The sequence below is a fragment of the Nuphar pumila genome, chromosome 1, assembly GCF_984573655.1.
Source record: "Nuphar pumila chromosome 1, dmNupPumi1.hap1.1, whole genome shotgun sequence".
Taxonomy (NCBI): Eukaryota; Viridiplantae; Streptophyta; class Magnoliopsida; order Nymphaeales; family Nymphaeaceae; genus Nuphar; species Nuphar pumila.
In genome coordinates this window covers 172,459,160-172,472,597 of record NC_143249.1, presented here as the reverse complement: position 1 = coordinate 172,472,597, position 13,438 = coordinate 172,459,160, and the positions used below count along the sequence as shown (strand labels likewise).

The 13,438-nt window shown below is 42.9% G+C and overlaps 1 protein-coding gene across 1 annotated transcript in view; it reads right to left on the bottom strand.

Moving 5' to 3' along the window:
* LOC149851289 (protein phosphatase 2C 70-like) overlaps window positions 1–12,174 on the bottom strand; it is an 81,374-nt gene extending 69,200 nt beyond the window's left edge. The window contains exon 1 of the mRNA XM_089999826.1: window positions 11,914–12,174. Coding sequence (XP_089855952.1) covers window positions 11,914–12,033 — 120 coding nt within the window. The 5' untranslated portion in view covers window positions 12,034–12,174. The remainder of the gene's footprint in view (window positions 1–11,913) is intronic.
* Window positions 12,175–13,438: the final 1,264 nt, after the last annotated feature.

The following is a 13,438-nucleotide window of genomic DNA, read 5'->3' as shown; positions in this document are numbered from 1 at the left end:
AAAGAAAAGCAAACACTTCTATTTTAACAATTATCACCAGAGGAGACAAACAGGGAGTTGAGCATATTAAGAGACTTCTCAAAACACATTTTGAAATGACTGACTTTGGTTTTTTAAAATATTTTCTTGACATTGAAATCGCTTATTCTTCTAGAGGTTATTTATTGACTCAATCTAAATTTGCTCGGGATATTGTTGTCAGGTATGGAATCTCAAATGACAAGAAGGTTGATACTCCTGAAGTTCTCAATGCTAAGATGCGAATTGATAATGGAGAACCACTTGAAAATCTGAAGCCATAGAGACAGCTTATTGAGGCACTTTCTTATCTTTCGATTACGAGACCTGATATAGCGCATGCAGTTCACACAGCTAGCCAGTTTCAGCATGCTCCTACTTCTATTCATATGGGAGTAGTCTTGTGTATTATTAGATATATTAAGACTTTCATTTATCGAGGTCTTTTCGTATATGCTTCTTCATCTTTAGATTTAACTGCTTATATTGATGTTGACTGGAGAAGTAATCCCAATAATCAACACTCAACTACTAGTTCTTGTGTTTTCTTAAGAGAATCGTTGATCTAATAACGATGTAAGAAGGAGCAGGTCACTCTCCCTTCAACTAAGGCAGAATATTGAGCCATGGCTATAAGTACTATGGAGGTGGTCTGGCTAAGAAGATTGTCGGTTGATATGGGAATTCAGATTACATGAGCATTACGAATGTATTATGACAACAAAAGTTTCATCTATATTGTCAGCAACCAAACTTTTCACGAACGTACCAAACATATTGAGATAGACTGTCACTAAGTACGAGAGGAGTATTTACATGGCACTATCGATCTTCCCTATGTTATCTCAGAATATCAGTTAGCGGATTTCGCCAAACCTCTCGCTGCTCCTAGATTTCACTTTTTCTTAGGCAAACTTTCGGTTATCCAACCCTAAGTTTTAGAGGGAGTGTTAAAATGTATTCATATACATAGTAATACATATATATACATATATGTATTTATATATACATATATATAACTAAGTTAGCCATTTTAGTTTCTTTCTTTTATTTTTTAGTTCATATTGGACTAGTCAACAAGGTTGACTAGTTAAAATAGAGTCATTGGGGCTAGTCCAACGGCTCTAAATAGAACCGTTGGACCAGCTTAGACATCTCTATGGAGCCCTCTCTTTGTGTATATATAGGGGTGAAATCCCCTCTCATTTGTAATGCTTCTTGCATGAATTTGTTATCAATAAAATATTACTTTTTAGATTGTGAGCCTCTTTTGTTTGCCCTTTTGTGGGTTTTGTAAGTGAATCCTTTTTGTGGTTCTTTGTGTTCACTTTGGTGGATCATGTTGTGGCTGTTTTGTGTATCTACCTTGGAGATTTGGTGAACTTTATTGGAAGCTCTCATTTCCTTACGAGTCCACCCCCTGTCCTTCCCTTCAAAATTTGTATGTTAGATATGTTTTTTTAACAAACCATATGGATGTGATCTCCACATCTCTATGGTTGAAAACATATGAAAAGACTCTTTGATCAAACATTTTTTATGTGCAGATATGATTTTACAAGGATCCAAAAATCAACGGTTCTAAAATTTTTGAAATTTTCTATGTTATAAAATCTTCCTACACATTAAAAAGAATTTGATCCAAGAGTCTAATAATACGTTTTCAAGAATGGAGATCACATCTATACTGTCAGCTTTGCCAAAAAACATATGTAACATACAGATTTTAAAAGGGAGGACAGGAGTGGACCATCCCACCCCCTCTCTCACAAAAAAAAAAATAACAGCAGACAAAAGAGCAAAAGCAAACAAAACTGAAACAATCAGGTCTAAGCTGGATCCAATTAGGCCTTCCAGCAATACCCACGTCACATAGCATAGAACTGCCACCAATTTGCTACAACCAGTTTTTGTTTCATACAGAGGCCCTCAAACAGTGTTACCTCCAACTGGTTCAGTTCCTCAATTCGGGTCGGGTCTACTTGACCCACTGGTATTGTAACACCCGAGAAAAAAAAAACGTGTCTGACTCGTGTCAGACACGTGCCCTGCACGTGTCGGACACATGTCGGGGTCTGGGCCGCTTTGTCGGGCCCGGACCCGGGTTCTCGAATCCTCGAGAACCTGTGTCTTTTAAAAGATGCAGGCGTCTCGAGCGAGGGTTCAAAACCCTCGCCCCTTCTCTCTCATCTGTGTCGTCTCTCTCGCGCTGCCGCCGGCGAGCAGCTCCGTCCGGCCACCTCTCTGTCCGGCTGGCTTCCTGACGACGCAAGCTCCAGCGATCCCCCGCCGACGGCCACGTTCTTCCCCCTCTTTTTTTGCTGTGAGGGCGGTGACGACCTGCCGATAGCGGCCTTCGAGCATCGCCGACTCTCCTGTCGGCGACCATCTTCACCCCTCTGCCTCCCCGTCGCCAGCGATCGCGATCGTCGAACCTTCCCCCTTCATTAGAGGCTGCGCCAGGGACCCCGAGCACCGACGACTCGCCGTCAGCCTCTGCTTCCGTCCGAGGTGCTGCAGCCGCCGGTGATCGTAGCCATCGGCCGCCCTTCTCTTTCCCCCCTTTTCTCTGCTGCGATCGGCTGACGACCTCGCTACCCCGTCGACGACGATCTTCGACAGCCGGCATCCTCAGCCACCGACGGCCTCTTAGCTCCGGCTTCCCTGCTCGCCACCCTCCACCTCCCGACTGGCAGTCGGTTGCATCAGGACTCCCCTCCTCTTCGTCCCGTGTGCTGCAGGAGGCCAGCCACTTGTTCCTCTCCCGTTTCCCCTGACGCCCTCGTCTCCTCGGCGGCACCTGCGTCATCGCTGTTGACCCGAGAACTCTTTCGACTCCCCCGTGGTCGTGGTTTTCCGAGGTATAAAACCTCCCCTCTCTTTCTCCTTTGTGTAGAGTAGGTCGACAGGGGGGGGGACTGAGCCCCCTGTCGCCTCTTGTCGGCAGGGGGTTACCCCCCCTGCCTTTTTGTTGTTGGTTGACAGGGGGGCTGAGCCCCCTGTCGCCTCTTGTCGGCAGGGGGGTTACCCCCCCTGCCTCTTTGCAGTGGGTCGACAGGGGAACTGGGGCCCCCCCTATTTTTTTTTTTCGGCAGGGGTTTCACCCCTGCCTCCTGGGGTCGTTTGTCAGGGGGCTCTGCCCCCTACCCCCCCCCCCCCCCTACCCCCCCATCCTGTGTTTCGGCATGGGGCTTCGCCCCCTGCCTTGTATTTTTCGGTAGGGGGAGAGGCCCCCTGCCTTTGTTTCATTCTCGGTAGGGGGCTTCGCCCCCTTGCTTTTGCTTTGTTTTTGGCAGGGGGCGGCCCCTGCCTTCTGTTGTTATCCCGACAGGAGGCGGAGCCCCCCTGCTCTCCTGTTGCTCCTCGGCAGGGGGTTCTGTCCCCCTGCCTCCTGCGTTGTGCCAGCAGGGGGCGAAGCCCCCCCTGCTTTCCTGTTTTCGAGCAGGGGCTTGTCCCCTGCATCTCTGTGATTCTCTAGCAAGGGACTTTGCCCCCTTGCCTTGTTCTTGCTACCGGCAGGGGGCTGTGCCCCAGTCTCGTGCTTTGACAGGGGGTGTTCCCCCCTGCCTTGTTGTGGCAGGGAGCTTCTGCTCCCTCCCTTGCCTTTCTTTGTGCTGGTGGACAGGGAGCTCCTGCTCCCTGCCTCTGTTGCTGTTGCCGAGCAGGGCTGAGGCCCCTGCCTCTGGCGCCCTTGTCTGCAGGATACAGAGCTCCTGTCTCTGCCTCCTACAGGCAGGAGGCCCTGCTGCTTTGTTGTTTCTTGTTTATTTTACGGCTTATACTAACGATCTAAGCTTTCCAGGTTGAACGGTGGATCTAGCTCGCCCTCTGTGGCTCGAGCTCTCGTTTGCCTACGTTGCATGCGTACGAGGACCCGCAACCCCTTAAGGTAGGGGATTTTTGCGTGAAAGGACAATGAACTGATAAATGCTAAAATAAGGAAGATAACTAAAAGAGGATGATATATGTATACGTATAATATATATATGTATGTCTTTACATTCAAGGACACGGTTTCGCGATCCTTGTCCTCTTTACTTTCTTGCACTTTCTTTTCTGTCGCCGTCGCGCTATATGTGCTTAGGCTTTCCATTTTTGTCTTTATATTCCATGTCTTTTAACTTAAGGACGCGGTTTCGCGATCCTTGTCCTCTTTACTTTCCGCACTTTACTTTCTTGCTGCCCCGCGCTTTGCGCCTTGGCATTTACTTGCTTATGTCTGCCTTGTTCTCCAGGACATCCTGGTCCTCCTTTACGTTCTTGCACTTTATTTCCTGCATTTACTTGTTGCCTCGCGCTTTATGCGCCATGGCTTTGCTTCTGCTTTACTCTCCGTACTTTACTTTCCTGTGTTGTCGTGCTTACTCTTGCACATACCTTTGTATGTATTTGTCTTTACTTTGTTGTCGCACTTCGCGCATATGCTTTGCTCGTGTATGTATTCTGATCTCTGTAGTATGTTTCTTTACTTGCTTACGCTTATCGTTATCGAGGTGCAACCCTATACCTCGCGAGTCGTCCTTTACGCTTGCGTAGTCAGTATAGGATCTTATACTTCTCGAGTTGCTTACGCAGTTGCCTACTTGTGTGTTACGATGATCGAGGTATGATCTCATACCTCGTGTGTAGCTCTAGCGTTCTACCCTCGCAGTGCGGCTTCACCCATCGAGTCTTGTCTCTCGATTTGCCATTGTATTAGTATGTGCACGGGTTTGTCCCTTATCAGCTTGCACTCCCTGAGTGCAGCTTCGAGTGCATAGTGTATATCGTTTCACTTGTCTTACAAGCCACGACACACACTTATGCACTTCGATTCTCCAAAGACATCGTCTTAGGTGCAAACCTATTTTTAGGATATATAGCAGAGATAGCAGTTGAATCTCTCACACTGATGTATTTAGGAAAGGTGTGTCACAACCTTAGTCCACCTATCCGATACGACTCAGATAGCCTTGTTTAGAAGCCTGTGCACGAGTAGGGCGGGGATCCTAGCGAGGTACTTGCGCCATCGTTAGATCGGCGTTACCTCGCCTCTGATACGAGACCTAGTTTCTAGGCATTCTGGTTCAACCATGATTGTAGCGCCTTCCTTCGTGAAGGTATTGTTGGATCTCTTACGAGGGATTCATGTTCCTCCTCTTGTAGTTGTACCTTTGGTTACGTACGATATGTTTGGACTACGAAGAGCAAGACGAGAGGTCTATAGTAACCTCTAAGCGTGTATTGACACATTAAGCTAATCTTGTTATGTTGATTTCGCCTAATAGGCAGATTGCTTGCGATGGTCTAAAGGACCCGAGCACGATCAGTTGGAACTGGAATGAGTTCACTGTAGGATTCTGTAAAGCAGAAGTGTTGGGATTTCCTGCGAGAGATCCATACCCCTCTCATCGTAGTTGTACTTTTGAACAGGTACGTTGCGTACTACGATGAGTAGGATGAGAGGTCTATGTCTGCCTCGAACATGCAATGGCATGTGTTTGAGATGACAAGAGTGATGTTTCTGCCCTCACTATGGATTGACTCCTTTCATCATGATTATACATTTGAATAGGTATGATGCGTACTGCGGTGAGTAGGATGAGAAGTGTGTGATTGCCTCGAACGCGCAATGGCGCGTATAACTCACCTAAATAATAATCATGCGCCTTTACAGGCAAGATGCTTGATTGGGTTGAAAGACCAGAGCATGTAAAATGGGACGGCGGTTAAGAAACCCTCTGTCGTGCTCATTCGGGACGGTTCATCAAGAGAGAGGATGGATGGTACAAAACTCCGATGGACAGTCATTAATGGCAATCTCGGGCAAAGATCCGACCTTCTCCAGTCATCGGAGGTTAGGGGAAATCCTTTAGGCCACTTCTGCAGAAGTACGGATGCGCATCCATTGGGCCTTTGTTTGCCTTTGAGGATTTACTCTCTTGGTCACTGGTCGTCCCCTTAGGAAGCGGACTCAGTCAGTCATTCGGGGTATAATAAAATACATAGCATAATGGACCCCCGAATCGATCTCGGTTGTTTCTATGTTTTGCCTTGTGCGTACCCACAACGGCCTGCTCAATAATGAGACAAGATATAACTTATACACATGATCATGAGATATGCACGTTGTGACGTGCATTGCTTGCTTGCTTGTTAGCTCGGTAGTTCGGTATGCTACTTGTTGAGCTATGTACGCTTGTCGAGGCGTCACCCTTGTTGGTTAAATTGCCTACGCAGTTCCTTGCTTAGTAATAACTAGCTTCTCATACTAGTTGATTGCTTACCCTGTGTAGCTTATGAATTGCTTGTGATGCAATAACTTGTGCCTTACAATTAATGTAGCTACTTGTCGATAGACTGAGCCATCCAATGGTACTTGTATGTTTTGCGAGCATCCTTATGAATGTTCGTCTTATTCAATTGCTTTGCTTGCCTGATGAATAGAGTTAGGCACTCTTCACCTTAGAATCTAGGGGATCGCTATAGTTGTTTGTCTAGCACTATAATCCTTATTGCTCTTATATGTAGCTTTTTGCCTTACTAGAGCTTTGCTTACTTCACAACACCTTTTGTTAGATCTGCTAGTCATGCTTTTCCTGCTTGATCTAGCGAATTATCTTACTTATTGTAGCCTTTGTTCTTTCTTGTCTTTTGCACCCCTACTAGTCTGTTGTGAGACTGACCCATTTCATGGGCAAGTGGTAAACAGGTTATACAGCTTGCGATGGCACGATGACGCGATGCATTCAAGGCAATGCCCTTTCCTGACGTTGCGCTCCTGGGATACTTTTGATAGATGTGGTATAAGGTTTCTTTGAAAGCATTTCTTTTGATTAGAACTCTGGATTTCTAAAACTGTATTACCAAAACGTGGTTCTTCATTTCATTTTAATCAAATATATATATATATATATATATATATATATATATTTGAATTGCAAATCGGTTTGTAAGGGGTAATCTGCTTTTGGTTGTAATGCGCCCAAGGTCTAGGGACTTGCTGTTTTGAACCTGATCTTCCGTTGAACTTCTGTTTTAAACTCTGATAAACGATTGATTTCAAAGCTTTCAACATTTTTCATAAAAGGTTTCAAGTCCACGATTTTGGAGCGTTACAGGTATACCTTTATTGTGGGTTTATCATTGGCATGAAAGATACATGCCCAAGAGAGATACATTCAATGGCAATGGTGACAGCAATAGAAGAGTATGAGGAAGAGGAGAGATATCATGGAGTCTTGAGTGTTCTCAAGAGTCAATGATATACTACCCATTGACAGAATCTTCGATGAAGCTCAAAACTAGAAAGAAGATTGGTCTCATCTTAGAGGTACCACCTAAATTTATTTTTTTTGTAGTCCTTGAGTTGAGATGCATGTATCAGTTTTAGACAACCTTTTCCTCTTGTAAATCCTTGAATTAAATCACATTGACTCGAGACAGTATCTTGTATTAGTAATATTTTTCTTAGTGGATTTTACTGGCACTACATCGTGGTTTTTCCTTTTGATTAAAACGGATTTTTCACTTAAAAAGTCATATCTTGTGGTTAGCTTGTTTCTTGTGGTATTTTATTCTCTATTGATTCTTACATAGATGGTAAAGCATTGCTTCTCAACAAATGGCATCAGAGAGCCTGGTTCATAGTATGGGTATTCATGTAAGAATCATAAAAACCACTACTGAAATTATTAGACTTAAGAGAAATAAATGAGTGCCAGATGTGCGAGAAGGTGTTAAATATGCTCTTATAGAAGAAGCTACGGGAGCAGTTATATCAATAACCTCCAACGACATGTCGATATAGTCTACAAAAATTAATCAAGGAGTTGGCTAATATGATGACCTTAATTGCTCAAAAAAATCCACTAACGGGAAGTCCTCCTCATGAGTCTAGGGAAGGATATTGTTGACTGGATAAGACCCTATGCAAGTAATGCTTCCATGACTTTCTACACCCATATAAAGGTGGGTTCCACCAAACCCTAATTCAGATGGAACTTTGATAAAGCTCTCTAAAACATAAGAAAGATAGAAATGGGGTTCTCTACAAAGACGGACATATCTACAAACCTAAGTCTGTCATGGATCAGTTAGCTGCCATAGGAAGCCCTATCAGAGATGATGACATCACTATGAATGTTGATGAGTTGAAGACCATGTTGCTGGAATATGAGTCTATGTTTAATCTAGCATCAATGTCGAAGATAGAAGATTCAGCTCCAGACCATAAACTTATGATTATAGCAACCTTCACTCCATCTTTTCATGATAATATGACAGCTGGTCGAAGAGGTGGAGGCAGACAATAACTTCAGGCAGGCTCAACAAGGTTATGAGAAAGGTCATCTTCTTGCACTCTTTGATCTTATATTTTTTGGTACACCTAGAGCTACTGGAATTACATGTCAGATATACAATGAAGGATATACTTATTCGAACTATTGTTAGAGATATGTCTCTAGTTACCAACCACCTTCTATGACACCTACCACATGTTCAAAGCATTGTCCACAATGGGACCAGCACCATATCTTTGTGTTCAAAGACTGCCAACCAGCATTCCTACCTTTCCATACATGGCATCTTATGCAAGCTCTCTTATGGGATCTCAACATTAATCATTTCTTTTAACCAGCTTGGAGTACAACACAATCCTGCAGGCAATCCTTCGCAGCTATAAGTTCACATTCTTGACAGCATGCACAATGTTCTTCTTAATCCTCTTCTTTTCAGCAAAATGAGTCATTTTTAGGTTTTGGACCAACACTTCATGTCACTGAGGATCCCAGAAAACTTCTTAATTTTGTGCCTTATCATGGTTTGGAAAAGGTGGTCACTGATGAGGGAAAACATTATCACATTATTCAGATAAGGAGTGTTGCAACTTCTGCCTCTTTTAGCATCATCTTTCTAATATTTCTTCTGTTCCTAGTGCATACAACAACAACAAACAAGAACAACAACTACGCCTTCATCCCAAAACAATTGGGGTCGGCGATATGAACCAAAAAAGAAAATCATTCTGGGTCTTCCACATCAATCCTTCTCCTCCAATCATTTATATCAAATGTCATGTCCTCGGTGAGGTTCAAAGCATTCATATCCTTTCCTATCATCTCCATCCAAGTCTTCTTAGGCCTACCCCGACCTCTTTTAACTAATATATTTTTCCATTTCTCCATCCTTCTAACTGGAGCATCATTAGGCCTTCGCCAAATATGTCCAAACCACCGTAAACGATTCTCTCTCATCTTATTTTCAATGGATGCAACGCCTACCTTCTTACGTATCTCCCCATTTCGAATCTTATCTTTTATTGTATTTCCACACATCCATCTAAGCATACGCATCTCAGCTACACTCATTTTTTGAATATGATGTCTCTTGGCAGCCCAACATTCCGTATCATATAGTAAAGCGGGCCTAATTGTCGTCTTATAAAACTTTTCCTTCAACCGCAATGGCATTCTACGATCGCACAACACTCTAGTTGCACTTTTCTATTTCATCCACCCAACATTTATCTTATGATTTATATCTTCACCAATTTCTCCATACTTTTGAATGATAGATCCCAAATATTTGAAACAATCATTCAGTGGTATTTCTTGCTCACCAAGCTTCACTACACTCCCATCACTACTCCGTTGCTTACTAAACTGACATTCCATATATTCTGTCTTACTCTTACTCAACTTAAAACCTCTTGCTTCCAATGTCTGTTTCCATAATTCTAACTTAGCATTAACCCCAGCTCTAGACTCATCAATCGAAACAATATCATCAGTAAACAACATACACCATGGCACATTTTCTTGAATTGATCTCGTAAGCTCATCCATCACTATAGCAAATAGAAAAGGGCTTAATGCAGATCCTTAATGTAACCCAACCGTTATAGGAAAATTGGTTGTCACCCCTCCACAAGTGCGGACATTGGTTATTACTCCTTCGTACATATCTTTAATTATACTAATGTACTTGAGAGAAACACCTTTCTTCATCATTTTCCACCAGAGAACATCCCTAGGTACTCTATCGTATGCCTTCTCCAAATCAATAAAAACCATATGCAAATCTTTGTTTCTCTCTCTATATCTCTCAATAAGTTGTCTAAGAAGATGTATAGCTTCCATAGTTGATCTTCCAGGCATAAAACCAAATTGATTCTCCGATATCATGACAACCTTCCTCAACCTATACTCAATCACCCTCTCCCAAAGTTTCATAGTATGACTCATGAGTTTTATACCACGATAGTTTGTGCAATCTTGTATATCACCCTTATTCTTATATAGAGGCACCAAAGTACTCTTCCTCCACTCATTAGGCATCTTATTTGTCCGCCAAATCTTGTTAAAAAGATTTGTCAATCATTCTAAACCTTTCTCACCCAAGCATTTTCAAGCCTCGATAGGTATACCATCTGGGCCAAGTGCCCTACTTGATTTCATTTTCTTCAAAGCCTCTGCAATTTCTTTCTTCTGTTCCTAGTGCATGCGTTATCTTATTTCAGTTTTGTAATTGGTTGATCAAACTAGTTCTCACATCTCCTTTTCTACTTCCTTTGTTTCTGTGAAAGATCACATGAAGAAGATGTTCATGAAGGAAGGAAATGTGAAAACCTTAACATTGTTGATGAAGCTCTTCCTGGTGTGCGGGCCACATCCATATCCTACTGCAATTTCTCTTCATTTGTTCAGCTTAGGTGATCTGAATAAAGTTGTTATGGCATAGAAGATTGGATCATTGTAGCATTGACAGATATTCTTTATAATAAAGGACTTATTTTTATGAAGTAAAGCATCCAAAGTGTCTTTTTTCTCATTCCTTTTGTGAAACTTGCAAGAGTCATGACCTTACTTTCAGTTTATCTAATAAAAGAACTTCACCCTTTTGAGTTAGTATGTCCTAATATTCAGGGATCAGCTCCACTTATGTCTATGACAAAATTTATATCCAATCTTTGTGGATGATTATATGCATTATACTTGGACCTTCTTTCTGAGATCCAAATATCAAGTCTTGCCTACTTTTCAAAAGTTCAAATCCTGTGTTGAAATGCAATTTTCTTGAGAAATCCTTACCCTATAAAGCGATGGTGGTAGTGAATACACCTACAACAACCTTACTAAATATCCTCATGATAATGCCATAATCAAGTTTCCAAAATTAGCAAAAGCATCAGTGACATTTTGAGATATTTCTTCCCCTCCATTGACATCAATATTGAACACATGCAGATATCTTCGTTGCCCTTCTTCCCTAATGTGAACCATAAGATAATATAAGCATCCAACTGAAATAAGTGGAAGCACTCAATAATCAATTTAGATTGTTTCAACTTTCAACCTCAAGCAGCCATAGAATGTTTGACATGTTCCTCAATTTGACCAATCTAGCAGTAAAAACACCTTCAACCAAAAAGACCAATGGTCTTCAAATTTTGTGTAGTTAAAATTCGCATACTAGTCTATAAAGCAATCCTCGCTTTTTCTGGAATCAATAAGGATGTTTCTGGATCTCTGGAATCCCAAACTTGCTTCCAAGGCATTTCCATTTTTCTTCTTTTAAAAATGCTACATTTCTTTTTCTTCCAAACAAAACGCAACTTATTCATTAAAAAAAATTGCAAATTAGGGAGAAGAACGCTCAGATCGGTCTCAAAGTTTCGCAGGAACAGTCGACGAAGATCCCAAAAATCATAAACGATATTCACTATATGCTCTTCGCACTACGGAATTCATATCGTCGAGAAAGAGATGGAAATCCTAAGCGGGCACACCCATCCGTCCATCCATCCAGCAAAATTCAATCGAAACAAGAACAAAATAACAACACCCTTCTTCCTCAACGAAAACGAAACCATTCTGAGAAGTTAACGAGAGAATGCGGTAAGGAACGTCGTACCTTGGCGGAGAAACAGGAGAAGAAACGCCACGGCTTGCAGAAGAAGAGGAAGACGATGAAGAGGAGGGACAACGCGAGAAGGATCAACACAATCAGGCTCTCCGCCAGAGGCAGAGCCATGAACCCGAGTAGCCCCTTCGGTCGTAGGTTACAGTTAGGGCTCGAACGGAGGAACAGGACGACCGTGTCGTTGTGGAAGTCGGACGGTGAAGGATCGCAGGGAGAGGAGTGACGACGAGTCTTCGTCGACGCAGCTTTGAAAGAGTCGCATCGGGTTGTTAGCTCCGTTTTGCTTCTCTAGTTCGGTTTGGTTGTGGCCCAATAAAGAACCAAAGAGGTCCTCTAAAAATTATGAGAGTAATTAGTTACCATATATTAGCCCCAAGGGTGGTTGGAGTAGCGGGCTGGAGCCTTGGCAGCTAGATGGGTGGTCAAGGTTCCATTCTTATGGGTATCTTCATTTTATCTAAGCCCATAATAGCTCCGGATGTGAAAGTCTTAATATCGGAGCTTTGCGCCGCAACGGAGGCAGCACAACCTGGTCTTGGTCTTCGTATCGAGTACGATTTCTTCGGGTTAGTGATGGCAGTGGACCGGGGGGTAACGGCCCTGCCTCGCCCCGTACATGAAACGGGGATGGAGGCGGGGATTAAGGTTAAAATCAAAACCCGTGCGGGGATGAAGGCGGGGATGGACTTACGCTTTCCCCATCGCTGTCCCGATCCCCACCTTGCGCTGCCTCGTTCCGTCCTCAATCCTTGTAAGGGATGGCAATGGACCAAAGGAAAACAGGACCCAGCCCTGCCTCGCCCCCGTTTGGATCGAGGATGGAGGACATGAAACAAGGGTCGAGGTTAAAATCCAAACCCGTGCAGGGATGAAAGCGGGAATGGTGGTCCGGATGAGACCGGGGTGGAGACCTTGTCCCCCGCCCCGGTCCACTAACATTCCTACTTGAGGTTATAAATTGAATATATATATATATATATACTTATCATATATTCATCGTACAAACAAAAACCTGCCAAGCTATGTCAGAGAGATACCTTTGTACCAGATATTTTAACATTTTAATCAATAAAAAACTATTGTTTGGTGTTTTAATATATTAAAATGTATTTTTTCTTAATATAATTGAAACAGTGAAATGATATCTAAAAATATTAAATTAATATTCATACATGTCATAGGCGTGTCGTCGTGTCACTGGTAAGCAGATAATGTTTGCAGATTGCAATACAGGAATCTGAATTACGTGAGAAGGGTGACCAAGAAAGTGTTTCATTTTCCCGGGCAAATTTTTCTCGTGTTTGCATAGCCTACCCATGAGGCTAAGGGAGGAGCTAGATTTAGTCACTACTGGGAAAATTCAAAGTTGTGATTGCTGGTTACAAAGGTCAATATTGTGACCAACTTTCACAAGATTCAAAGGCAGGAACAATCACAAGTGGCAACCACTATCACAACTTGTTCTTTCCAGTGTTTCCTTAATCTTGAGAAAGTGTTGTGATTGTGATTTTCAATC